Genomic DNA, 26,442 nt, shown 5'->3' on the forward strand with positions numbered 1-26,442 from the left:
TCCACATTACCGCTAAAACGCTTTACAGGCTTCGGTCTAAATCTGGAATAGGCCTATGTCCTATATGTCCTATATGTCCTACCTGGCTAGAAACGAGTGACTAGTAAGCAGTCGTAATGTCTGAATAGTTTTAGCTTGGATCAGGACAATGAACGTGTTCAGAGCAAACAGACCAAGAGGGGATACTCCCTCACAAAGTAACCTAATATGATCATCCGGTTTGATCTTATTACTTCAGTTAAAGTTGAACAAATTACCCAGCTGAGCTTTTGAATATTCAATGTGGTATCTTGCTAAGTGCAAAGTAAAAGACAGGCTTGGATTTCCCAGAGGATTTTGGCTCACAGACTAATCATGGGTTAAAAATAGGCCTACATTTTTATATATTTGAAAAGTGGTTTCACCCTTTGTTAGGTAGCAAATAGGTTAGACCCTGACAAACCCAGACTTTCACTGTCAAAGAAACGTCATTAGATCATCTCTGAAACTGGTACACATATAAAAACATTGTGTTGCTGCTATTAGGGCCTCATTGTCACTCCTGTTTGTGGACATGATGGACATGATATTACAGTTTCTGCCATAGCAAGTTATTGGCATTCAAAGCAGCCTCCTTATATATATATATAGTAGGGGAATTAGCCCGGGGGAGGGCAGAGCACAGACCCACAAGAGACAAGTTGCAGTCAAAATGGGTGCTTTATTTGTCCGTGTGTGAGTTGTCTGTCGTGAGGAGGTGAGGGTGTGTGAGTGCGAGGGGTTTCGTGGGGGTGTGGCTGGCGTTGTGACCTTCTCGAGGGCGTGTCGGGGTTCCCGAGACGTGCGCGTGGGTCTCCCGTGCCGTCATCCACCGTTGAACGCGATCTCACCACCCGGCGGTCTCGTCCGCGCTCGCACCTTCAGGGAGAGAAGGAGAGAGAGAGAAAGGGATTGGAGATTTGAGAGAGGATACCGTCATGCTTAATGTTGGCGTGCCTATATGCCGCTGAAGAGCAAGCACGGAGTCTGTCTCTTAGCCGTTCTCTCCGCGCGGCCGGAAGCACGTCCTTTTATCTTCCTCCGCCGTCGCCTGAGTGGTGGAATTTCCCCGACGGACTCCCCAATCGCCGGCCGGTGTAGCGTCAACGGTCCCGCCCCACCGTGACGGTCCTTCTGGCTGACGGTGTGTTTGGCACGAGGCTGTCTGCTTCGTGCCGGTGCGGCAGTTGGGGAAGGAGCGACTTTCTTATTATGTGCGCCGGCTGTCGGTCCGTCGCGACAGTACCCCCCCCCTCAGCTCCGAGCCTACTGCCGCTCGGTGGTGGGCCCAGAGTGCGTCTCGTCGCAAGAGCCCATCTGCATTACCATGTTGGGCCCCCGCCCGGTGCTGAACCTGAAACGAGAAATCCTGTAACGCGAGGAACCAGCGTGTTACCCGGGCATTTGTGTCTTTGGCCTTGGCCATCCACTGTAGGGGGGCGTGGTCCGTTACGAGGACGAAGTGCCGGCCAGCCAGGTAGTACCGCAGCTCCTCGATGGCCCACTTTATTGCCAGGGCCTCTCGCTCGATGGCTGTGTATTTCCTCTCAGCGGGGGACAACTTCCGGCTGATATAGAGGACCGGGTGTTCTCCGTCGAAGGTTTGCGAGAGGACGGCGCCAAGCCCGGTCTCGGACGCATCAGTGTGCACCGTGAAAGGGAGGGCAAAGTCCGGGTTGCGCAGTACCGGCGCGCTGGTGAGGGCACCTTTCAGGGCTTGGAAGGCCCTCTCTGCGTCGGCCGACCACCTGACCCGGTCTGGCTGGCCCTTCTTCGTGAGATCTGAGAGGGGGGAAGCTACAGCAGAGAAGTTAGGCACGAACCTCCGGTAGTACCCCGCCAACCCCAAGAAGGCACGTACCTGTTTCTTCGATGTTGGTCGGGGGTAGTCCTTTATGGCCTCGATTTTCTTTGTCTGTGGCTTCAGCATCCCTCGGCCAATGCGGTATCCCAGGCACTGGGCCTCAGTCAGCCCTAGGTGGCACTTCTTGGGGTTGGCTGTCAGGCCGGCCTCCCGGAGCGCCTTCAGGACCTCCCCTAGATGAAACAGGTGGTCGGCCCATGTGGAGGAGTGGATGACTACGTCGTCCAGGTAGGCAGCTGCAAACATACGGTGGGGCCGCAGGAGGATGTCCATCATCCTCTGGAACGTTGCGGGTGCCCCGTGTAGCCCAAAGGGGAGAACCCGGTACTGCCAGTGGCCGGTGGCAGTGCTAAAGGCCGTCTTGGGTCTTGCGTCCGGCGCTAGCGCAACTTGCCAGTAGCCCTTGGTCAGGTCCAAGGTAGATATGAACCGGGCCCTCCCCAGTCTCTCGACGAGGTCGTCCACTCGGGGGAGGGGGTAACTGTCGAACTCCGATACCTGGTTCAGCCTCCGGAAGTCGTTGCAAAGCCGCATGCTCCCGTCCGGCTTCGGCACGACGACGATGGGGCTGGACCAGGGGCTGTTGGACTCCTCTATGATGTGATCCCGCAGCATTCGACCAATTTCTTCCTCGATGGCTTTGCGTCGGGCCTCTGGAACACGGTAGGGCCTTTGTCTCACCACTACGCCGGGAGGAGTTTTGATCTCGTGGTGGACCAGCTGGGTCATCCCTGGGGAGGCCGAAAACACATCAGAGAATTGGTCTACCAACTCAGCGAGCTCCTGTCTCTGGGCGGGGGTAAGGTCCTCCCCCAAACTGACCAAGGTACGCTTGCCATGGTCCGTGTCCCGGGCCGCGTACGCCGACACTACCAGGGCCGGTTCTACCCACTTCTTTAGCAGGTTCACGTGGTAGAGCTTCTCCTCCGCGCACTTACCAGGCTGTTGCAGGCGGTAGTTGACAGGGCCTCGGCGCTCGAGGACTGTATACGGGCCTTGCCACCGGGCCAGGAACTTACAGGCGCTGCTGGGTACTAACAGGAGGACCCGATCCCCCGGCTGGAATTCTCGGGGCTGCGCTGGGCGGTTGTATACCCTTCGCTGCTCCTCCTGCACGGCGTGCATGTGCTCCCGGACTATTGGAGCTACCCGGTTGATCCTCGCTTGCATCTCCTGCACATATTCGATGACTGAGCGGAAGGGGGACGGTTGCTCCTCCCAGGCTTCGCGAGCCACGTCCAACAGTCCCCGTGGACGCCGTCCAAACAGGAGCTCAAAGGGGGTGAAGCCCGTGGACGCCTGGGGGCACTCTCGGACGGCGAAGAGCACGTAGGGGAGGAGGAGGTCCCAGTTCCTCCCCTCCTCGTCCACCACCCGGCGCAGCATCCGTTTGAGCGTCTGGTTGAACCTCTCGACCAGCCCGTCGGTTTGCGGGTGGTAGACCGACGTCTTAAGGTGCTTCACCTGTAACAGTCGACACAAATCGGCCATTAATTTAATTTAATTTTTTCAAAAGGCGTACCTTGGTCGGTCAGCACGTCCTTTGGAATCCCCACCCGACTGAACAGGAGTACCAGCTCCCTGGCGATGTTCTGGGAGGTGGCTTTGCGCAGCGACACCGCCTCGGGGTACCGGGTGGCATAGTCAACAATGACCAAGATGTACTCATGGCCCCGGGCAGACTTGGGAAGGGGGCCCACGAGGTCCATGCCCACTCGCTCGAACGGGACGCTGATAATGGGCAGAGGGATAAGGGGCGCCGGTGGGGGCCTCCGTGGGGCAGTGCGCTGGCACTGCGGGCATTGCTGGCAGAAGGCCCGGACCTCCGCGTCCATCCCGGGCCACACAAAGCGGTCCCTCAGCTTCTCCAGGGTGTTTCGTGGGCCCAGGTGGCCGCCGAGGGGATGGGTATGAGCCAGATGCAGTACGGTTGGAGTCTTGGGTTTGGGCGCCACCAGTAGGTCCATCTGCTCCCCGCGGCAGCAGGCCCACTGATAGAGGAGACCGCCCCGGACGAGAAAGTACGAAGTAGGGAGTCTCAGGTCAGGGCTCTGGTCAACCCCCTCTATCACTCGCACCTGGGCCCAGCAATGCCTCAGGCGGTCGTCCTCCTTCTGCTCCCGTCCGAACTTCCCCTCCCGGTTCACCTGGTGAAAGACAGAACACAGAGGGTTAGTGGGTTGGGGGGCCTTACCTTCCATGGCGGAGTCTCCGTCGTCCTGGGCCAGGTAGGCCTGCCGGGCCCGGGTCCTCTTCGTGCGTCGCCGTGGCCTGCTGGGCTCGGCTGTCGGGCCCGTCGGGAATCCTGGCCAGTCCCGTCCAAGGAGCAGGGGCACCAGGAGCTCGGGGATCAGGCCCAGCTGGAGGGGCCAGACCCCGGCTTCGCCCCGGATCTGGACCTCGGCTGCGGGAACTTCCCGGGTGTCCCCATGGACGCAGGTTACGGTGAGAACCCCCTCCGGGCAACGCCCTTTGGGTAGAATGGAGGGCCGGGCGAGGATCACCGTGCTCCCGGTGTCCAGCAGGGCGGTTACCGGGTTCCCCTCGACCCACACCGTCAGGGAGGGGGCCTCCGGCGGCTGTTGTAGATGGAGGGCGCAGCCCGCTAACCATGGCTTCGGAAGCGGCCGGGCAGGTTCCATCTCCGGCTCTGTAGGCATGGGCTCGTCCACGGGGGTTACACGAACGGGCGACCTCTGGCGAGTCCTCCAGGTGCCGGGACGGGGCTGGCGGTTGGACCGGGGGCCAGGGGCACCAAAGGCCGGTCGGGGAGCCGCTGCTCACCTTGGCTGAGCTCAAGGGTGGCCATGGTTTGCTCCAGGGCGGTTAGGAGCTCCTGGGGCGTTGTCGGTGCTTGCGCCCCTACGGCCTGGCGTTCGGTGCGGGGTAATGCCCTCAGGAAATGGTCTGCAGCCACTTTTTCCGCCACCTCCGCGGCGGTATGCTGATCTGGCCGGAGCCACCTTTTAGTTATCCAAATGAGGGTGTTCAGCTGCCCGCGTGGTCGGGCCCCCGGTCGATAAGCCCAGCGATGGAATTCTGTCGCTGCCTGGTAGGGGGTTCGCCCACACCATGCCAGGACTCCCTCCTTCATTGCCGCGTAGTCGGCAGCCTCCTCCGGTTCGAGGGCATAGTAGGCCGTCCGTGCCTCTCCCGTGAGCAGCGGGCCGAGGGCGCAAGGCCAGTCGTCACAGTCCCACCCCTCCCGGCGGGCAATACCCTCGAAGGCCTCGAAGTACGCCTCAAGATCTTCTTCGGGGGCGAGGGGGGGAAGCAGGCGGCGGATCTCGCGTCCCGGGTCGGGGAGGGGTATGGAGGTGGCGGGGGTCTCAATCCTCAGGCCAATCAGCATCTGGGTTGCGACCTGAAGGCTTTCGGCGAGCTGCTGTGTCACGGCTTGCTGCTGGATGCTAGTCTCCAGCAGGTGTTTCAGTGTGGGGTCCATGGTTTTTTTTTGTTTGTTTGTTTGTTTGTTTGTTTTTTTTCTCTCTCTCTGGGTTTTTTCCTTCTTCTTTTTTTTTTTTTTCTTTTCTTTTCCCGGTGCTTGTTTGTAGGCGAGTCTGTACTCTATGCCTGCATCCTCCACCAGTGGTGGGGAATTAGCCCAGGGGAGGGCGGAGCACAGACCCACAAGAGACAAGTTGCAGTCAAAATGGGTGCTTTATTTGTCCGTGTGTAAGTTGTCTGTCGTGAGGAGGTGAGGGTGTGTGAGTGCGAGGGGTTTCGTGGGGGTGTGGCTGGCGTTGTGACCTTCTCGAGGGCGTGTCGGGGTTCCCGAGACGTGCGCGTGGGTCTCCCGTGCCGTCATCCACCGTTGAACGCGATCTCACCACCCGGCGGTCTCGTCCGCACTCGCACCTTCAGGGAGAGAAGGAGAGAGAGAGAAAGGGATTGGAGATTTGAGAGAGGATACCGTCGTGCTTAATGTTGGCGTGCCTATATGCCGCTGAAGAGCACGCACGGAGTCTGTCTCTTAGCCGTTCTCTCCGCGCGGCCGGAAGCGCGTCCTTTTATCTTCCTCCGCCGTCGCCTGAGTGGTGGAATTTCCCCGACGGACTCTCCAATCGCCGGCCGGTGTAGCGTCAACGGTCCCGCCCCACAGTGACGGTCCTTCTGGCTGACGGTGTGTTTGGCACGAGGCTGTCCGCTTCGTGCCGGTGCGGCAGTTGGGGACGGAGCGACTTTCTTATTATGTGCGCCGGCTGTCGGTCCGTCGCGACAGTATATATATAAAATGTTATAATGTTATAATGTTAACTCACTAAGAGACAACAGCAACAGTTGTGAACCTTGTGCATAATAGACCATTAGCATTTTCAAGACACGTTTACACGGTTAAACTAGAGGAAATCAAAGAACATCCTGACTCTCACAGTCTTTCTCTTAGTGTAAATTTAGTCTGGTGATCCCTCAGTCACTGAAGCATCCTTGTAGCTACTGTCCTCAAATGAGGTGGTACAGCCAGAGACGCAGCTTCTGACTGGGGAAATGCTTCAGTCCCTGAAACAATACAAATAGGACGTTTTAAAAAAAATCAGGATTGCCACTCTTTAAGTTAGGAGTAAAAACCGTACGGAGCATGCTGTTATCGGAAAGTAATCAAAAATGGCTTTGGGTGATGCAGCTCAATGCAAAGGGAGTTACTGTCACCATGCTGCATTTGCATGTTTTCCTATAACAGTTTGTCCCGAAGTGTTTTACTCCTCTCATTCCACAGTAATATGCCAGTGATTCATTTTCATTTTTAAAAATCATTTCATACGTATTAATCATTTCATAGCCCAAGCCATATCATTTCATATCATTTCATATCCCTGGATCCACCATGACCCTGATCGGGATAAAGCAGTAACTGAATGTGAGTGAGTGAATAATCATTTTATACATTTAAAAAAAAAAAAAAACAGTTTATATTTACACTTAATGTTGTGGAATAATGTTCATGAAACAGGTTACACTATATGACCAAAGATTTGTGGACACCTGACCATCATACCCATATGTGCTTTTTTGAACATCCCATTCCAGATATAGTCTCCCTTTGCTGTTATAATACTAGATCCTCCATTCTTCTGGGAAGGATTTCCACTAGATTTTGGAGCATGGCTGTGGGGATTTGTGATCATTCAGCCACAAGCGCATTAGTGATGTCAGGCAGTGGTGTTGGGTGAGGAGGTCAGAGGTGAAGTCGGTGTTCTAGTTCATCCAAAAGGTGTTCAGTGGGGTTGAGGTCAGGGTACGGTTGTCACGGTACCAAAATTTCAGTAGTCGGTACCAATACCGGTAAAACTCCACGGTACTTGGTACCAATTTCGGTACCAACGCAAAACACAAAAACATGCTAATTGCCATTCTGTATACTTCAAGTATTTCATTATTAAAGCTACTAGACTTATCCAGACAAGAGTAGAAATTATTTTCTGACTGATTAAAGACATTTGGGGGTTTGATTCCCACCGTGGCCCTGTGTGTGCGGAGTTTGCATGTTCTCCCCGTGCTGCGGGGGTTTCCTCCGGGTACTCCGGTTTCCTCCCCCAGTCCAAAGACATGCATGGTAGGCTGATTGGCATGTCTAAAGTGTCCGTAGTGTATGAATGGGTGTCTGAGTGTGTATGTGATTGTGCCCTGCGATGGATTGGCACCCTGTCCAGGGTGTACCCCGCCTTGTGCCCGATGCTCCCTGGGATAGGCTCCAGGTTCCCCGTGACCCTGAAAAGGATTAAGCGGTATAGAAGATGGATGGATAAACAGTGCTAGCCACACATCTATTATTTTCTAACACATACATTTCAGATATATATAGAGGTCATCAAAAAGCCTCTGATGTGTAAAATTAGTACACCCCATCATGTCCTCCCATTTTTTTACCCCAATAATAGTTAAAGCATTAAATAGTTAATAAGGACTCCTGACCGCAAGCAAATTAACAATGATAATTTAAAAAAAAAAAAAAGTAACAAAACCAAAAATTGACATAAATCCGGGTGTCGGTGCTTTAACAGGTTAGATGTGTTTCCTCCTTTCGTCACAAAACTTCGATTACACCGTTTGCAAATCTGTTTTTGGTTATTGATGATGTTCCCTTTGTGACCTGCCTCAAATCCAAATTATTTCCAGATGTGCCTCTTTGCCCCTTTCTTGTCCACGAGCTTTTATGGATTTGGAGCCACCAAAGCAGCAGCAGCAGAAGAAGTGTCAGAAACCGTGTACTTACCTACAATATATAAAATGTCACTGTTTGCATCACTCCACTTGTCTGTGTTCACTACACAGCATATAAGAACGAGCGCATTAATATAAAACTGTGATATGTGTTGCAGCCGGAACTTCTTATAGACCTGCTGTTAAAGAAAAGTAACACTGTGGCGTAATGTCATAATGAATTATACTAGTACGTTATTGAACCACATGATGGAGCCATTGCCTCATTAACATCCCTATAAGCTTCTGACTCTGACTCGTGTTAGAGACCAATCATTTTCATTTGAGAGCGAGGCATATAAGTAATGAGAAATCCCTAGAAGGTGTTGACATTAAAGGTTTTTTGACCATCACACTCATATGTGCTTTGCCCCCTTTAGTCTTAAAATAACGTTCACTCTTCTGGGAAGGATTTCCGCTAGATTCTGGAGTGTGGATGTTGGGATTTTTGGTCATTCAGCCACAGGAGCATTAGTGAGGTCAGGCACTGATGTTGTATAAGGAGGCCTGGTGTGCAGTTGGTGTTCCAGTTCATCCCGAAGGTGTTCAGTGGGGTTGAGGTCAGGGCTCTGCGCAGGACACTCGAGTTCTTTCACTCAAATCTTGGCAAACTTCATGGATTTCGGTTGTATAATTGTGTGCTTGCAACTTTGTGGCAATAGTTTGGGGAAGAACAACATATGGGTGTGAGGGTGTGGTGTCCACAAACCTTTGGCCGTATAGTGTACATACTAAAGGAAAAAAATATATACTCTTAATTTTACCAATCCTGCCACAAGGAAAAGTACAGTTGCCACCTTGATTTTTTGAGCATGAAAAGCATATTCAATCTTACAGAAGATGCATAAACAAGAATAATTTACTTTAATACTTAAACTATATTTATAATTTAAATACTGTAGATAGTTTTGCATGTGTACAGTTGCAATCAAAATTATTCAACCCCCATTGCAAATCAGGTTTATTATCGAAATGTACAGACTTTCAGCTGTTTGCAATGGACAAATCAAACAAAAGCAATTGAAATAGTTCAACACAACGAACGCTTCAAGTGGTTTCCCGCAAATTCAACTGAAAATGCCACTTATAATGATTTCTCCAGTCTCAAAATTATTCAACCCCTTCACGGCAAGCATCATTAGTACTTAGTAGAGCACACTTTTGCTGTTATGACTTGCTGTAAACGAGAAGCATAGCTTCTGGCAGTGTTCCTGAGGAATCTTAACCCATTCCTCACGAGCAATATCCTCCAGTTCAGTTATATTTTTGGGTTTGTGTGCTGCAACCGCCTTCTACAAATCCCACCAGAGATTTTCGTTGGGGTTTGAGTCAAGTGACTGTGATGGCCCTGTAGAATCTTCCAGGATGACTTCTCCAACCAAACCTTGGTGGAATTTGATATTAATTTTGAATAATTGTAATTTTAATAATTTTGACTGCAACTGTATGTGTTTAAGTGGAAATGGCCTTCTTGAGGACTGGCATTTTAAGTGTTCCCTTTCCTTTTCCTGTTCAGGACGTCCTACCAGCACAGAATTACATTTTTGTGGAAACAAATATTCATCTGCAGCACCATTTTAAACCAGAAGGTGGCTCCTGATTAGTAATACAGTCCAACATATGGCACTCCACTCTTTGCCCACACTTCTCCCAGGGTGGGCAGGAAGCCACAAGCTCATATAACAGCCAGTTCTTCTGCCTATATCACTCTGCCCCAACTATTGCTCCCTGCCATGACCTGTCACCACTCTGAGACAATGACAACAAGACTTCAGACATGTAATCTTTATGATCATTTATTGAACGAAACCTTGCCCACCTGGTTTTACTTATTGATGATGCAGTTCAAAAATATTCATTAATTACCCATCCACCTGGGCGCTAGGCAGACTGCGTGTAGAGGAGGGTTCATTAGAAAAGAGAATATGATACATGGCATTAACAATTGCGGCCTTGTGGGGCCTGAGACTGAAACCATGTATTGTGTTACATTCTTGTGGTTTGTGGATTGTGTTATGGCTCAGTGGTTTGAAGCTTATTGCCGTTGCTTAAACAGTAAACTAGACTTGTTCTTGAAAGAAATGATTTATAGAACAAGTTCTTAGCCAACATGCTCATATATTCTGCTCTAGACAAACTTGAGATGAAAGTGGTGGTGCATATATAATACAAACTAACTCAATACTCTATAATACTCTGTAAGATAGGCATATGAATATATACCAATATATATGAAGCAGCAGTTACATTCAGAACTGTATCTGTGGGATTCAATTGTACAAAAAATGACAAAGCACAAACGGTTCTAGTATGAAAAAAATGACAAAGCGTATTACAAAGCCTTCAGTTCCTGAAACCAAACTTCAACACCTGTTATTATTTTCTTAGCTACAGTAAAGAGACAATGGTAACAGTAGAGCTCAACGTGAAAGAAAAAAAAGATTTTCTTCTTATGATCATGCTACCTTTTGTCACACAAAGTCTAAATTAACCCCTTAAATCCCAGATTAAATCCAGCTGTCTATTTTAAAGCATATTATTCAATAACTACAGATAAACTATAAATAAGAAACATAAATCAGTCTGTGGAATAAATGTCTGGATTGGATGGGTTGTAGGTTTTTAATGCAAACAAAACAAAACAAAAATCATAGCAACCATATAATCTTTTAACTGTTGCCAGTACAGCCAGTGTTCTATATGCTCTAGTTGGTATTGTACAAATGTCAAAAAAAGGTCAAGGTTTGTGTTTTGTTGTTGTTACTAGGCTATAATTGCTTATAGGCTAGACATACCCCATGTCCCAAACTATACCCTATTCACTGTATAGTACACTAAAAAATGATTTTTGGAATATATCTGGAGGGGGAAAAACAACACATCAAACATACTCATGAAACTGCACAAAACACTGATGAAGGTTAATGTCCAAACGATGTAGTCTAGGGGATGCAAAGCACCAATAATGCTCCTGCTGTATAATGTACTTTGTAGGGTAAATAGATTACTGTATGCTCCATCAGATACAGGCATATTGAGCCATAAGCTCATGTTCTGATGTTAGTTGTTAAATTATTCATTTACTGTAAAGGTCTTTAATTATGGTACCTTCATAACTCCAGGTAAAGTATTAATCTTTACATTTTACATTGCTCTTATGCAAGTGATAACAGGATTTAACTTGGTTTGCTGATGTTCCACAACATTGATTGTAACTATATATGGATAAGCAATATGACGTGCCATTCTTTAAAAAAAAACAACAACAAAAAAAACCGTTACCACTGGGAAATTGTTGTCGTATTAGAGATATAAAACACACAGGGACATGCTGTTATATCTGTTATAGTAAAACAGTCAACTTTATTGTGGTACTTGTCCATTAAGAGTATGTCCCATCATGTTTTATTCCTTAGTTGTCTTACTGATCTGAAAGCTATGTTTTCTAGATATAATTACCTTGAAAATCATGTCTTATAAACTTGCAACATTTGAATGGCACTTTAAATTTTTATTATTTTAGCAAAAATGACTGTTACCAGTGAGTCCAGAGTTAGTCCTTGGATTGAATTGGCTTCCATGATCAGCTAATTGAGGTGCTTGGTGTTGTCTCCTGCAGTGATTCTATACTATAGAAAAGAACGCTGGTGACAGTAATTGGATAGAACAACCCCAGTAGTCTACTTCACACATTGAAGGACCTAAGCCTCTGAAGGAAGAAGAACCTGCTCTGGCCTTTATGGCATAGTGCATTGACGTTGCCTGTCCAGTCCAATCCACAGTTCAGGTAGACCCCCAGGTGCCTGTAGGACTGCACCATATCCACCTTCTCCCCCGATCTTGCAGTCTCTTTCACATGCCAGAAATCCACCATGAGTACGTTTGCTGATGTTAAGCTGCATGTTGTTTTCCTTGCACCACATGTCAAAGTCCTCCACCAATCCTCTGTATTCTGGTTCATCTCCATTGTGAATGCACCCCACTATAGAGGAGTATTCACCAAATTTTTTCAGGTGGCTTGAGCTGGTGTTGTATTGAAATTCTGATGTGTAGACATAGTGAAGTGGAAAGGTGATAGGACCGTTCCCTGCGGGACCCCACAGACAGTTTTGTAGCCTCACAAACCATGGCCTGTTTTGAGAGAAACAGGTCTGTGGTCATTAAGAGAAGTGAGAGAAACTGGTCTGTAGTCATTAATAGAAGTGAGAGAAACAGGTCTGTGGTCATTAAGAGAAGTGAGAGAAACAGGTCTGTGGTCATTATGAGAAGTGAGAGAAACTGGTCTGTGGTCATTATGAGAAGTGAGAGAAACAGGTCTGTAGTCATTATGAGAAGTGAGAGAAACAGGTCTGTGGTCATTATGAGAAGTGAGAGAAACTTGTCTATAGTCCTTAAGATTACTGGGGTATTTTGTTTTTGGCAGTAAACCTATATATATTAAGTTTTCCAAAGTTGGGGAACACATAGCTGGCTGCTGCAGGTTTTCAGCACCCTGGGGCTGACTCCACAGCCCCACAGCCTTACCTGTACAGGGTTTTCCCCACTTCTCTTTTCACTTGGTCAGTTGTAATAGTCAGACTGGGAGAAAGGGAAGTTACAAAGGTGGCAGAGATGGAGGCTTCGTTAATGGACGAAGTGTTAATGTGTAGCGGATTTTGCAAACACCGCAGAAGCAACCTGACAAGCAGGACAACAAAGGACAAACACCAGTAGTGTCTTTTCTTGGGTGTTCACTGCATAAAGCATAAAATGGGACAATGTTACAACAATCGTCTCTCGTTTTTGTTTCACAGTCTCTCTTCAGAATGCTTCCAGCCGACTCTTATTACAGGATGTGTTTTCTTTCTGGTATGAAATGCATAACAACACCAAAGGCATATTTATATATAGAACTAACCAGATTGATGAATTTTGAAAATCAATGAAACAAACAAACAAAAAAAATATGAATATAACAACTCATAACTTCAATCATAAAATGGGACAGTGTTACCACAGTTGTCTCTGTTCTTGTTTCACAATCTGGAAATGCATCATTTAGTTAATACGTTGTCCCATTCCTCTGATATATAGGGAACTACAATACCGCAAAGTCACAATTCACAGGTTCAGTTCTTTTCTCAACTCATTTAACATGATTTAAGTCATGAACTGCATTACCCAAAATGCACCGTTCATTACTGGCGTGCATTTCACTCTGTGCAGCAATAAATTAACCACTTGTATTATCGAAACGGAAGGAAACTGGACTCAGATCAACATTAACAAGCCTCTGCATAGTCATGACAAGAAACACAGGACATGAACTGATACTTGAGATGTTGTACCGTTCATAAAAACATCACGTGATACAGTATATACCATGTATTTAACATGAATAACCCTTCATATAACACATAACAGTGTCCACACCAATATGACCACCATATTTTATTCTGATCTCATCCTAACTACTATTTAACATGCTCTAGGAGTTCATTAGTTTAGTTTTTTTAAATTGAGAGACACACACCTGTCTCCAGAGTGCTTCCCTCATACTGAAGAGTGCAGCACCAGGGGGATATACCACTGGTCGAAGAGAAGGGGTTGTACTAAGTCGGCAACACGAAACAACATAACACATCTTTCTAATCAAACACACGCAGTATAGGATAGTAGTGCAGTTATTATGTTCGATAAGCACCAAGACTAAATGCTGTGTAAAACAATTACAATTTCCATAATGTGTAAATTTAAAACATACTCCCAACCCCCCTCCTTAAGGAAATCATGGATCATCCCTTGCTCAAGCTCTCTCTGCACCTGGTTGAGAAATAACTGATCTGGTTACCAAAGTTTGATGAATGATAACATTTTCACATCGTTACAAATGGACAGCATGGCTGATGCCTGGGAATTAATCTCTACAAATCCGCCCATAATTTGGTTTGCAGTCTGTTTGTATCCTGTGCTTGTTCTCATTCCACTCCACACTTCCTATTCCCATTGTTCTCTTGCAACTTGTGCTACAGCATGACCCTGTAATTCTTCCCTGTTTTATTTATTTACTTTTTACAGTAAAGATAAATTTATGTTGTGATAAAAAAAAAAAACCTAAATAAATCAAAATAATTTAATATTTTAGCATCATCAAAGTGGACACGCTTTTTGCCGAGACTTTCCAGAAATGTATTCTTGGCATTTTCTCGACCGATTTCTTGAGGAATCTCCCTGAGATGCTTTTTAACCAGTATTAAAGGAGTTCACACCTACGCTGGACTCTTATTGGCTGCTTTTCCGAATATTTCGCTCCAAGTCAACCATTGAAAAAAAAGTATTTTTTTGTAAATAACATGTTAGTTTTCTAATGAAAGAAATGAATATGTCGGCACGATTATATTTTGGTCTACAACACCGATTTCACACATTTAATCATACACCTTCTGATCAAAAGCTTATTAACATCATGAGAAACGTTTCAGTCGAGTGTCCACAAACTTTTCACTGGTAGTGTGTGTCAACACACACACTCACACACACACACACACACACACACACACATACATATATATATATATATATATACATATAAACATACACATGGACAGACTATATTACCACATATTAAAAGTAAGCTTTATGTATATTGACTAGGTTTACATTTGCACTATAGTACAGATGATGTTTATTTTTAAGCCATTTTTTGTTTGAGGCCTAAAGTAAAATGTTATCATCCATGTCATTTCCTGTGAGTCAGCTTGAGAAAATAAACACCGTCTTCCATAGAAACAGTGAACTGGTCAGTGTTGTTTTTTTAATCACCTACAATATGTCATTTTAAATCACCTAAAATGCAAAAAAAAAAAAAAAGGCTAAGCCAACACATTGTGAAAAAAGCATACCAAATATACGTGACTCAACTTTTATGGCACCACCCAACCTTATCTTATCATTCGCAGGCCTGTATGTGCTGTGTCAATAAGCCATTGCCAGTGCTTGGCTTGCCCAACCTCTGGCTGCTGTCCTCCAGCCAGATGAGTGGAAGGAGGTAGGTACTTGTCTCACTGAGACTGAGGTCTGTGGATTAGGGAAGGGAGGGTATCATATAAAGGCTCTTTGTTTCAGGAGAGTCCGTGTGCTTAGGCCAACACTATGGACACTGCTGAGTGACATGGTTTGTCTCGTTGTAGCCATGGAGCTTGCTTGTCTGTCACGGATATATAAGCCTCTGTCGTAAGACACACAAAGGCCACGATTATAACTCTGTTTACTCTTATGATGACAGAGACCAGAGAAAGCCAAAGAGCACCCAAACCACACTTTGTTGACTCACAGTAGGCCAGCTTTCAGATTTCTGTTTGAATCTGGCGGTTTAATTCTGGGAATTTGATTCTGGGGGTTTGATTCTGGGAGTTTGATTCTGGGGGTTTGATTCTGGGAGTTTAATTCTGGGAGTTTGATTCTGGGAGTTTAATTCTGGGAGTTTGATTCTGGGGGTTTGATTCTGGGGGTTTGATTCTGGGAGTTTAATTCTGGGAATTTGATTCTGGGGGTTTGATTCTGAGGGTTTGATTCTGGGGGTTTGATTCTGGGAGTTTGATTCTGGGAGTTTAATTCTGGGAGTTTGATTCTGGGGGTTTGATTCTGGGAGTTTGATTCTGGGGGTTTGATTCTGGGAGTTTAATTCTGGGAATTTGATTCTGGGGGTTTGATTCTGGGGGTTTGATTCTGGGAGTTTGATTCTGGGGGTTTGATTCTGGGAGTTTGATTCTGGGAGTTTGATTCTGGGAGTTTAATTCTGGGGGTTTGATTCTGGGAGTTTGATTCTGGGGGTTTGATTCTGGGAGTTTAATTCTGGGAATTTGATTCTGGGGGTTTGATTCTGGGGGTTTGATTCTGGGAGTTTGATTCTGGGGGTTTGATTCTGGGAGTTTGATTCTGGGAGTTTGATTCTGGGAGTTTAATTCTGGGGGTTTGATTCTGGGAGTTTGATTCTGGGAGTTTAATTCTGGGAGTTTAATTCTGGGGGTTTGATTCTGGGAGTTTAATTCTGGGAGTTTGATTCTGGGAGTTTAATTCTGGGAGTTTGATTCTGGGAGTTTAATTCTGGGGGTTTGATTCTGGGAGTTTGATTCTGGGAGTTTGATTCTGGGGGTTTGATTCTGAGGGTTTGATTCTGGGGGTTTGATTCTGGGAGTTTGATTCTGGGAGTTTAATTCTGGGAGTTTGATTCTGGGGGTTTGATTCTGGGAGTTTGATTCTGGGGGTTTGATTCTGGGAGTTTGATTCTGGGAGTTTAATTCTGGGAGTTTAATTCTGGGGGTTTGATTCTGGGAGTTTGATTCTGGGGGTTTGATTCTGGGAGTTTAATTCTGGGAGTTTGATTCTGGGGGTTTGATTCTGGGGGTTTGATTCTGGGAGTTTGATTCTGGGGGTTTGATTCTGGGAGTTTAATTCTGGGAATTTGATTCTGGGGGTTTGATTCTGGGGGTTTGATTCTGGGAGTTTGATTCTGGGAGTTTAATTCTGGGGGTTTGATTCTGGGAGTTTGATTCTGGGAGTTTAATTCTGGGAGTTTAATTCTGGGGGTTTGATTCTGGGAGTTTAATTCTGGGAGTTTGATTCTGGGGGTTTGATTCTGGGAGTTTAATTCTGGGAGTTTTCACAGTTCAGAGAGTGTCATGCTGGCTGAGAAAGCTGTTTGGTGTCAACTAAACTTCACACCATGCTCATGAAGAGAGCATGGCTGCATGCATTATTGTAATGCTGTGACATTCTGAAATAAGAAGGAAGAATAACACGTGTGTGAGAATTCAGTTATTAAAAAAAACAGGTCAGTAGACTGACTTCAATTTTCCCTTACCAAAATCTATTTGCATGCAATATATTCTATTGTTGGTAAATAAATTCAGCTTATGCTAATGTAAAAAAAGGTCTGGGCATTTCACTGAAGCTGCTATAACCACTGCTATTAAAATAATATGTTGAACCAAACTGCACTCTAAATATCAGTATCTGGATTACACAGTGAAAAAAATGTGTAGTCTTCTATTCAGTAAACTACTAGTAATTAAATAAGATGACACAGGAATAAACCTTCCCTCTTGGCTGATTTAGTATGAGCTCTGCCTGCACAAACCATCTTAATGTTTATATAGACAACAGCAAAAATATTTAGGGAATTTCTACCAGAACTCTCCCACACTAACAACACATTAAGTGTATTTTTATTTTCCCTAGAAAAAATGTTACAGGTCATCAGGGCATTGCAGAGCAGTTGCTCTGACCTATGCTTTGAGAACTAGCATGTTTGGAATTAAATCACTATTTATTGTCATTATAAACTTATTTCTATTCATAATCAAACAGACTTAAATGAAAGTGAAGAATAGGCTAAATTAATACTTGGTGGATATGTGAGCAATGTATTGTTTAGCATACTTCCAATCTTTAATGCTCCATATATTTGTAGGCAAATAATGCACGATAACATAAAACAAACTCGTGCTGCATTGGCATGTCCTCATCGACGTATAAGATTACCATCACAAGACTGCCTACATGTTTAGTGGAAAAAGACTGTGGGATCATCAAAACTTCTGAGCAACACCTATAACCAGTCCCTGTTTAAGTCCGTGTAGTCTTTTTCAAGAATCATTTCCAGCTGAGGCTACACTGGCTAAAGTTTAACAACTACAGCTCATATGAAACCTACATATAATACATACAATAATATATATGTACACATGTAACTGATATACATTCATTGAACAATTTTCTAACAAAGTATAGTGTCTTCACATGCAGTACAGGACCTATATAGTACAGGATTAAACCTATATCTGAACAGAAGATTTGTAAAGTATTTTCACCATCGTTTAGGGAATTCTATCTACACATTGTAGACAACTGTTAAAGAAAGATAATGAGTCAGTAGGGAGAACTTCATGTACTTGATGGTAATGAGAAAATGAATCACACAGCAACGAATTAAGGGGAGCGTTATAAGTTAAGTAATGATGATAAGTATAGATTAGATTTCATGTGATTATACTCCCTAATACATAGACACACATTTCTTGTTTTCCTGTTCTAGAAAATGAAACTCTACATATTTCCTGTGCATTGAGACATGATCATTCCTAAGATGAACCAGAAGGGAAATGAGTCTTTCATGTAAACAGATTATCATCACAGTACAGCAAATAAACACAACTAATTACAATGTTTTGTTATGGGTTTGCAAGGAACCTTGATATATGGTCAGTTAGAAGCAATGTTTGGATAAAGATATCAAGAGCTATATTAAGAAATGTTCTGACAAACATTATCAATCATGATCTCATTTCTTTGCATATAACTGAAGGAAATGACTCTCCACTCTTCGGATAAAAGCGTCTGCTAAGTGAATAAATGTAAAATGAAACCTATTTTACTACTGCATCAGAAGCCACAAACAGGAAGCCACATAAAGTACACGTATAAGACGTCAGAACTGCTAGTTTCATGCCTTTGAGTACACCTACACATTCACAGAATTACACACACACACACACACAGTATCCAGGGATGGTGGATCCAGGGATATGAAATGATATGAAATGATATGGCTTGGGCTATGAAATGATTAATACGTATGAAATGATTTTTAAAAATGAAAATGAATCACTGGCATATTACTGTGGAATGAGAGGAGTAAAACACTTCGGGACAAGCTGTTATAGGAAAACATTCAAATGCAGCATGGTGACAGTAACTCCCTTTGCATTGAGCTGCATCACCCAAAGCCATTTTTGATTACTTTCCGATAACAGCATGCTCCGTACGGTTTTTACTCCTAACTTAAAGAGTGGCAATCCTGATTTTTTTTAAAACGTCCTATTTGTATTGTTTCAGGGATTGAAGCATTTCCCCAGTCAGAAGCTGCGTCTCTGGCTGTACCACCTCATTTGAGGACAGTAGCTACAAGGATGCTTCAGTGACTGAGGGATCATCAGACTAAATTTACACTAAGAGAAAGACTGTGAGAGTCAGGATGTTCTTTGATTTCCTCTTTAACCGTGTAAACGTGTCTTGAAAATGCTAATGGTGAAAATGCTAATGGTCTATTATGCACAAGGTTCAAAACTATTGCTGTTGTCTAAAACTCTGAGTGAGTTAACATTATATAATTACATATGTGTGTGTGTGTGTGTGTGTGTGTGTGTATATATATATATATATATTACAAAAAGGTCCTTTTGCAATTTTATCCAATCCACCCCTGACATACAGTCTCCCACAAACCAACCTCATGTGAAGATTGGTTGATTAGGAAGTCACATGATGCTTTAGCTCCAGTTTGTAAAAGCAGCAAAATTAAAAACATGGTTATAAACCATTTTTAAAAGAAATACCTGGATTGAGTTCTGGATATAGTGATAAAACTAAAATCTCCGATATCTTTACAGATAAAGATTTAATATTAATGCATATTAATTGCTTCAAATATCTAAATATGAATACTGTTTAAATAAAAGGTAAATGGATGATTCATTTTGATAGACCACAAATATTTAATCTACATATGCTCAAATGGAAAAAGTCTATCAAGAGGAGGTCAGTAGGTGTGGTGAAAGTATCTGAACTAAAATAATGACAGAGGGTTATTGCACAAGTAAACTTATGTGTGTCCCAAAGCAAAAGAGCATAAAGATTGTCCCAAGGTAATACATTTAACAAGGCATTTCTCTTTAAAATCAATTTTATTAAAACAAGAGACATTTTCTTCCACCTAATTGTTCTTTGAGTGAATTATGATTGTCAACAGGGATTCCTTGGTTCCTGTTAGAGGTGAGCTCTTGCTGTAAAATACATGTACAGACTGTTATGAGACAAAATCAGTATCTAAAACACACATAGGCTAATACAGTAGGAAAACTTCCATTTAAGCTTATCTTTAAAAAATAAAATAAAAAAGACAATTGGGTATTCTAGTAATGTGCTTTTTAATAAGACATTTCACAGTTCTTTAGTAAGGCAACAATAAAGACGCTGTGCTCCAAGCAGGAGCTGGAAGGCACTTTAAATGACTTTTGAGGTCACAAGTTTTGATTATCTGTTAAAGGAAAAATGGCTTGATTGTTTTGCTCAAATGGAACAGAGAATATATTTTGGAACGTGTATTGCATTGAACATTTCACCAGCAAATGAAAGAAAATCCTACACGAAACTTCATATTTTTTGCTTTATAATAAGTGCAAGACAGTTTTAGTCGGAAACAAGTACAATAGCATAAGCCGCTCTATGTCCATAAACTAGGCCATTAATAAAGGTCTTCAATCCTTACCCCTTTTTAAGAGACTGTGCTCAACCCATGTTGACGTTTACTCTCTTCGAGTTTTTTTTCAAGACACTGAATGAGGACAGGGTCTACTTTGGGATCAAACTTGTTTGCAAACCAGTGGCCATAGTCCAAGAGCCACCTGAGTTCTGCAGCACCATAAATGCAAACACTACGCATATGTATTCCGGTGCATGGGGGGTACAAAGACCCTTCCAAATAGTTCCACTTTACCAGACGGGTTTTACTCTTCAGATCAGTCACATCAGGCTCTGCCCTCGGGATCGCTCCTGGCACACCGGGCACTCGTACCAGCGTGGCCCAAAAGTGCTCATCCGGAGAGTAGGTGTCAGATGACCACTCTAAGAAGTCTTTTGCCAGCTGATTAGTCTGAACATACTGGACAAAGTCACGTGAAAGGACAAAATACGCACTTCCAATAAACATCTCAATGCCATGAGGTGGGGGGCTTTTAGTGACTGTAGTTCTAATAGGCAACTTCTGGTACTCATATGGGACATCTTTCAGTTCATGCTGAAAGCTGAATCGTTGTTTCTTTAGCTCACTTGGTCGGCTTGACTCCAACATGTTTGCACCGTTCAGCTTTTTCAGTTCTTTCACCAGCTCATAGTTGGACCTGAGTGGGAAGTCTTGCCCACAAAGATTGATAGCATACTTCCATTTGACCTCTGACCCCATTAGGTCTGACAGGCAATTGAGATCTGCACTGAGTCTTGTGATGTGTGCATAGTGCACTGATTCCAGTTTGGAGGCGATGAATATGTTTGGGAAACATTTGGCCAGGTTTTTCACCCCTGCGATAAAGGATTTGGAGGACTTCTGATCATAATGAATGCAATATACGTTGTGTGGCGCATAGATGGCTCTGATAATCCTCTCTATCATGGGCATGTTCTTATGCACTACTAAAGAGTAGGCTAGTGGAAAGTCACGTTCCTCGTCAGTCACGGAGGTGCCATTGTAACCTCTCGCAGATAGGTATTTCGGACAGTCCTCAGTAAAGGACACAACACTCTCATCATCCAAATCCACAATGTCTCTCCGCCTTATCTCCAAAGACTTGCCAATTTCTACTGGATCCAGCTGATAAATGGCAGTGCAGTCAATGGCATCTTTGTTAGACTGAGAATTGGATGATCTTACTGTAATTCCATAGGGCTCGATGTAGAATCGTTTTTTCAATGAGACCTTTACGTAGACAAGCTTCAGTACACACACAATGGACAATGACACAAAGAGCAGGTAGAGTTTGTACCTTAGTTTATGTAAAGCAGCACATCTCCGTTTCATTCTGTGGGCAAATAAACAAAAAAAAAGGAACTGTTGAGGGAAATTGAGTCACACGTCTTTATTCTTAAAGACAACTTGTTTTGGCCAACATTTATGCATTGATAAATTAGTTAGTGATATGTCACATTTAAAGTCAGATAACAGATAAAAGAACAAAAAGGATGCAAAAAAAAAAAAACCCATTAGGAAGCTCTACTCCTTCTTAATGCTCTTTCCTAATTATGAAGTTGTTAAGTGGAAAACTTTACATTTTGAATAATAATACATTTTATTCTTTCAATACTTCTCTGAAAAACGTCCTCAAGAATGTACTGTCACGTGCGCCTCTCTGTTTCTCAGCAACTTGTCCATACACACACATATAACCTGCTTTACTAATTAAAACTATTTAAGATGATCCTGATCACATGAGCACATGTGTGTGCAGCAGGTGTGAAACCCACCTTGCGTGTCGCTTCTTTTCTGTAGTGTTCCATCAAAAATATCTTCAACAAACTGAGGAATAACAATCCAGTGCCAGTCTGTCCTGCTTTACATAGGCTTCACCTGTTTAACATTAAAAATAATAATAAATAAAGAACAGCATGAGTAAAATACCAAAACATTTAATGTTACAGCCCACGTGGCTTAGAATGAAACGCACCAGTAAGATAAATGAGAAAATAAGAGGCTGCACAGTAACTCTCTAAACAGCTGCTTCTTTCAGCTCACAAACTTAACATTCAGAGTCGAATAGAAATGAACCTTCTTTACATGACTCCTCGGATTTATGATCAGATTTTGTATTTTAACAGAACAAGAATACTTACGGTATTCGAGTCAGTGAGAGAGATCTACTTGTTTCCCCTTCGCTTAACTGTGAATAAGTGATATCCGCTGGCGGTTTTCTCCCAGAAACGGACTTGAAGAAGGGAAGGGGTGGGGTGTGGGGAAGGGGTGGGGTGTGGGGGAGGGGGCGTGTCACAGCCGAGCAGCAGTGAGGTGTAACAAGCGCAAGCCACGCCCACAAAACTACAGTACAGGCATCACTGCAACAGTTACTACACTATACAATGACTGAGCTCTTTGGAGAAATAGTACTAATAATAGTAAATTCGCACGTGGATAGACTTAACTACTGAAATAGTAATTACTATGAAAGCACTCATTCATTACTCATTCGGCCATTTTAGGTTGTCATCCAAAACGAATTTAATTAACAAAGCTCTCTCATTACATTACAAATAATCTGTTCATAGCATTTTATAATCAAACATGTATTGCAAATCAGCAAAGGTTCCAGTGTAAACTAGCTTTCCCAGTCCCAGTCGTTGTTCAGGAATGAATCCCAGTATCTGTCCATCATGTAGGATGGCAGGAACTCTTCATTACTAATCAGTCGGATGGAAGCGATGCTCATAAGAGTTTCATTTCTTAATGCTCCTGTAATAAAAAAAAATAAAATAAATAAAGAAATAAAACCCCAACAATTGTGTAAATTTAACAGTAAGGTCATTTATTAATGTATAATTCTGCAGCCTTTACTAATACTTAATATAGCTTTGATGTTCAGTGATCTTAGACCAAATAAATGATGGTGTCTGATATTTACTAGTATTTATTTTGACATAAGAATGACTGTGAATAAACATTAATTAATTCATTCCATTTCCCAAAAAAAAAAAAAAAAAAAAAGGAACTGATATTTTATTAGATGGCTTGAAGACCACAACTTTGGTTCACAATCTTTTACTGAGACAAATCAGCTATATCATGTGTTTGTTGATTATAAAACTAGCACAGCTGATTTAACAAAGTCAAGTCCTGGCTTAGCTGGTCCACATGTGCAAGTGGAGGATTTTAGCGATTAAACATGTGCATTGGATGGTCATTATAAGTACTGAATTGCCTTGGCTAATGCTTGGCAATCCTTGGTAAATGGCTAAGCTAACACATTTTGACAATCATTTAATCACACTTCTGTTTTAAGAAGGTTGTTTCACAGAGCAATAGTCCAAAAACTGGTCTTTCCAATATGACATTCAAAAGATATGAAGAAACTTATCTGTATTTGATAAAAATTAGGTAAAGGTAAATTCTTTAACCCCTTAAACTCCCAGGAGCCAACAGTGTGGTCCAGTCTTACATTCCTCAGACCTACTGTACATACCTCTCTTATTAGGTTTACTGTAGTTACACCATAATATGCTTTCAATGATTTAAAAAAAAAAAAAAGCTGAGAATTTAAGGGGTTAAGAGACAGAAAGAAATGCTCAGAATCTGACAGTTCAGGTGGTCTTGTGGAGCATGTGGCAACTTGTGGACAGACAAACTAGACAAGACTGCAATATGTAAAGCAGGGTGCTACAACCCAAATTCAGATTTATGGGTCGTTGGGGGTTTTTTTTCATTCACAAAGACACCACTATGTCTGAAGCAGAGCTGGTGAGAACCGCACAGATGCCTGCAGGTTTTTGCAGATTACAGAAGCTGGCTCTGTCATGGTCTGAGGGTGAAAATTTCAGTCTGGTAAACGTCAACAACATGATAAAAACTGAAGAATCTAAACCTGTTTTTAATGACATCCTGTATCTTTGCTTCCAGCATGATTATTTTAAATAGGACTGTAAATGTAGGCAACAGCATACGGAAACAACCGTCCTTTTCACACACTGCTAGTTCCTTTTCATTAACCCCCAAATTTGGATTAATATAATTAATAAAGAAACTAGTGAACTTACTTCCCTGTACTCTGTAGTTCTCAGTGCTGCATGTATAAGAATCATAATCATAATCAAATATAGACCTGCAGCAATGAATAGATACAATCTATGATAATCATTTATGAAAATCGTTATCAACAAATCTCTGGTGCTATTTGCTTACAAGGTTCAGTTTAATTCAAGTTTGTTGTCATTATATGCTGTGTTTGTGCTCTTGCAGTTTAAAATTCTGTTATTTATTATAACGGGAGCGACCTGTAAGTGATCTATTATTAACGAGGCTGCGTTGCTCCTCACTCACAATGTACGTAGACGTGTTGATAAAGAGCGAGAGTGCAAGTAAGAGCTTTAATGTCAAACTGAAACAGTACGATCGAAGTAAACACAAGTAAAACAACATGTCTAAAGGAAGTGAGTCACAGAAACCATGAGCTGCCGTGAAAGTGCGATTTAATTAATTTATCAACGTTTAGTATCATCCTTTTCGACAGCAGCATTATCATCTTTGGCACACACTAACACTAATGAGACTGTAGGAATATTGTCATCTGGGGGAATCTTTCTACTACTATTAATATCGATTTCATCATCTTTTGGGCTTTTACTGCTTGGCGTGATAACTAAAAGTTGTTTTTCCTCGCATAAAGGGCTAGCTTGCAATTCTAAGGCACCAGCTAGAGTGGTGTCAGGTACCCTTGACGGTGATCTGCCACCACACAGCCTCTCATTGCATACAATGCCATTAATGTCTGTAATAAATTTATTTATTAATGTTTTAATAAAAAGTTTTGGCCTGAAGTTTATATTTGTAACACTATGGATTTTATTTTAAATAAATGAAAAAATAGTATTGAACATTTGGTTCCCCCCACTCCCCCCATCCGATTAATAATAAATAAAAAAATCGCTAGTTGCAGCCTTAATTAATAATGATTTAACTCAATTAAATAATTGAGGTCGTGCTCTAAAAGACTTGGTCAATACCAAATGAAATGTTAACCATTTTTACATTTCATTGTGTAAACAGAATCTTAGAAAAAAAGCTGCCAGTTTTCTTCACAGCCCCTCAGATCCCAGACTGATACCTGTCTGCTTCGGTTCCACTTCTTTAGGTGTTGCCTTTGTGGATTGGGGCTGACCACACTCACCCTAGAAACGATTAAAACTGACTCATGATTAAATCATTATAAGCATTTGCATTATTGTAGCTGTTATTAATAAATGTTACATACTGAATTGGGTGCAGAACCAGCACTACTTGCTGCAGTGATCCTCTTGTCATCTCTCCTGACGGAGGCCGGTGGTCGTCTGTGAACCTGAGTATCTGAAAAAGCAGCCTAAATGTAGTTGTGTAAAAGAGTATAAAACGGTGTACAAAAAAATCTACTACTCGTACTACTTTTTTCAGAGATAGCAACGCTGTTTAGACTGTGGGGATATTGGCATATGGGAGTGTCTTTATATTATTATTAATAATTATTTGATCATCTTTTGGACTTTAACTGTTTGGTGTGCTAAATAAAAGTTGTTTTCCTCGCATAAAGGGCTAGCTTGCAATATTAAATCACCAACTAGAGTGGTGTTAAGCACACTTGACTGCGATCTGATACCACATAGCCTCTCATTCTATACAATGTCAAGAACTGACAGGGAAATGACTAAAACTAAAGGGGGTTAACTCTATCTTCCTATTTTTGCTGATTTGACAGATTTATCTGGTTCATCAGCCTGACAATGAAATTTGAGTCCTGTGAATGTTTCCTTTAGATACGGGGAAGCATTTCTCGGTTGTGACAGTAGTGTGTTAGTGTGTCTGCACTGCAGCATTACTGTGAAAGGTGGGCAGTGGCAAAGATGTTTGATTTTGTTGGCTTTCTTCACAACAAAGCTGGCCTGTGACTGTCTTCTTTGATGACGGTTCCACCTCTTCAAGGGTTGTCCTCATGGCTCTGGACTCACCACACTCAAGCTAGAAATGATTCATGACTCAATCATTATAAGCATTCGCATTACTGTAGCTGAGAAATAAATGTTACATACTGAAC

The 26,442-nt window shown here is 43.2% G+C and overlaps 1 protein-coding gene across 1 annotated transcript; it reads right to left on the bottom strand.

Moving 5' to 3' along the window:
• Positions 1-19,442: 19,442 nt before the first annotated feature.
• gcnt4a (glucosaminyl (N-acetyl) transferase 4a) lies at positions 19,443-25,460 on the bottom strand. Its single transcript, XM_053610307.1, has 3 exons — positions 22,505-25,460; positions 22,139-22,241; positions 19,443-21,696 (listed from the first exon to the last, which is right to left on the bottom strand). The coding sequence occupies exon 3, from the start codon at positions 21,693-21,695 to the stop codon at positions 20,397-20,399; it is 1,299 nt and encodes a 432-aa protein (XP_053466282.1). The 5' UTR covers position 21,696; positions 22,139-22,241; positions 22,505-25,460; the 3' UTR covers positions 19,443-20,396.
• Positions 25,461-26,442: the final 982 nt, after the last annotated feature.

This window comes from Ictalurus furcatus, chromosome 22 (genome assembly GCF_023375685.1).
Source record: "Ictalurus furcatus strain D&B chromosome 22, Billie_1.0, whole genome shotgun sequence".
Classification (NCBI taxonomy): domain Eukaryota; kingdom Metazoa; phylum Chordata; class Actinopteri; order Siluriformes; family Ictaluridae; genus Ictalurus; species Ictalurus furcatus.

Coding starts and splice junctions, on each gene's coding strand:
- gcnt4a (XM_053610307.1), bottom strand. CDS start 21,695: ATGAAACGGAGATGTGCTGCTTTACATAAACTAAGGTACAAACTCTAC.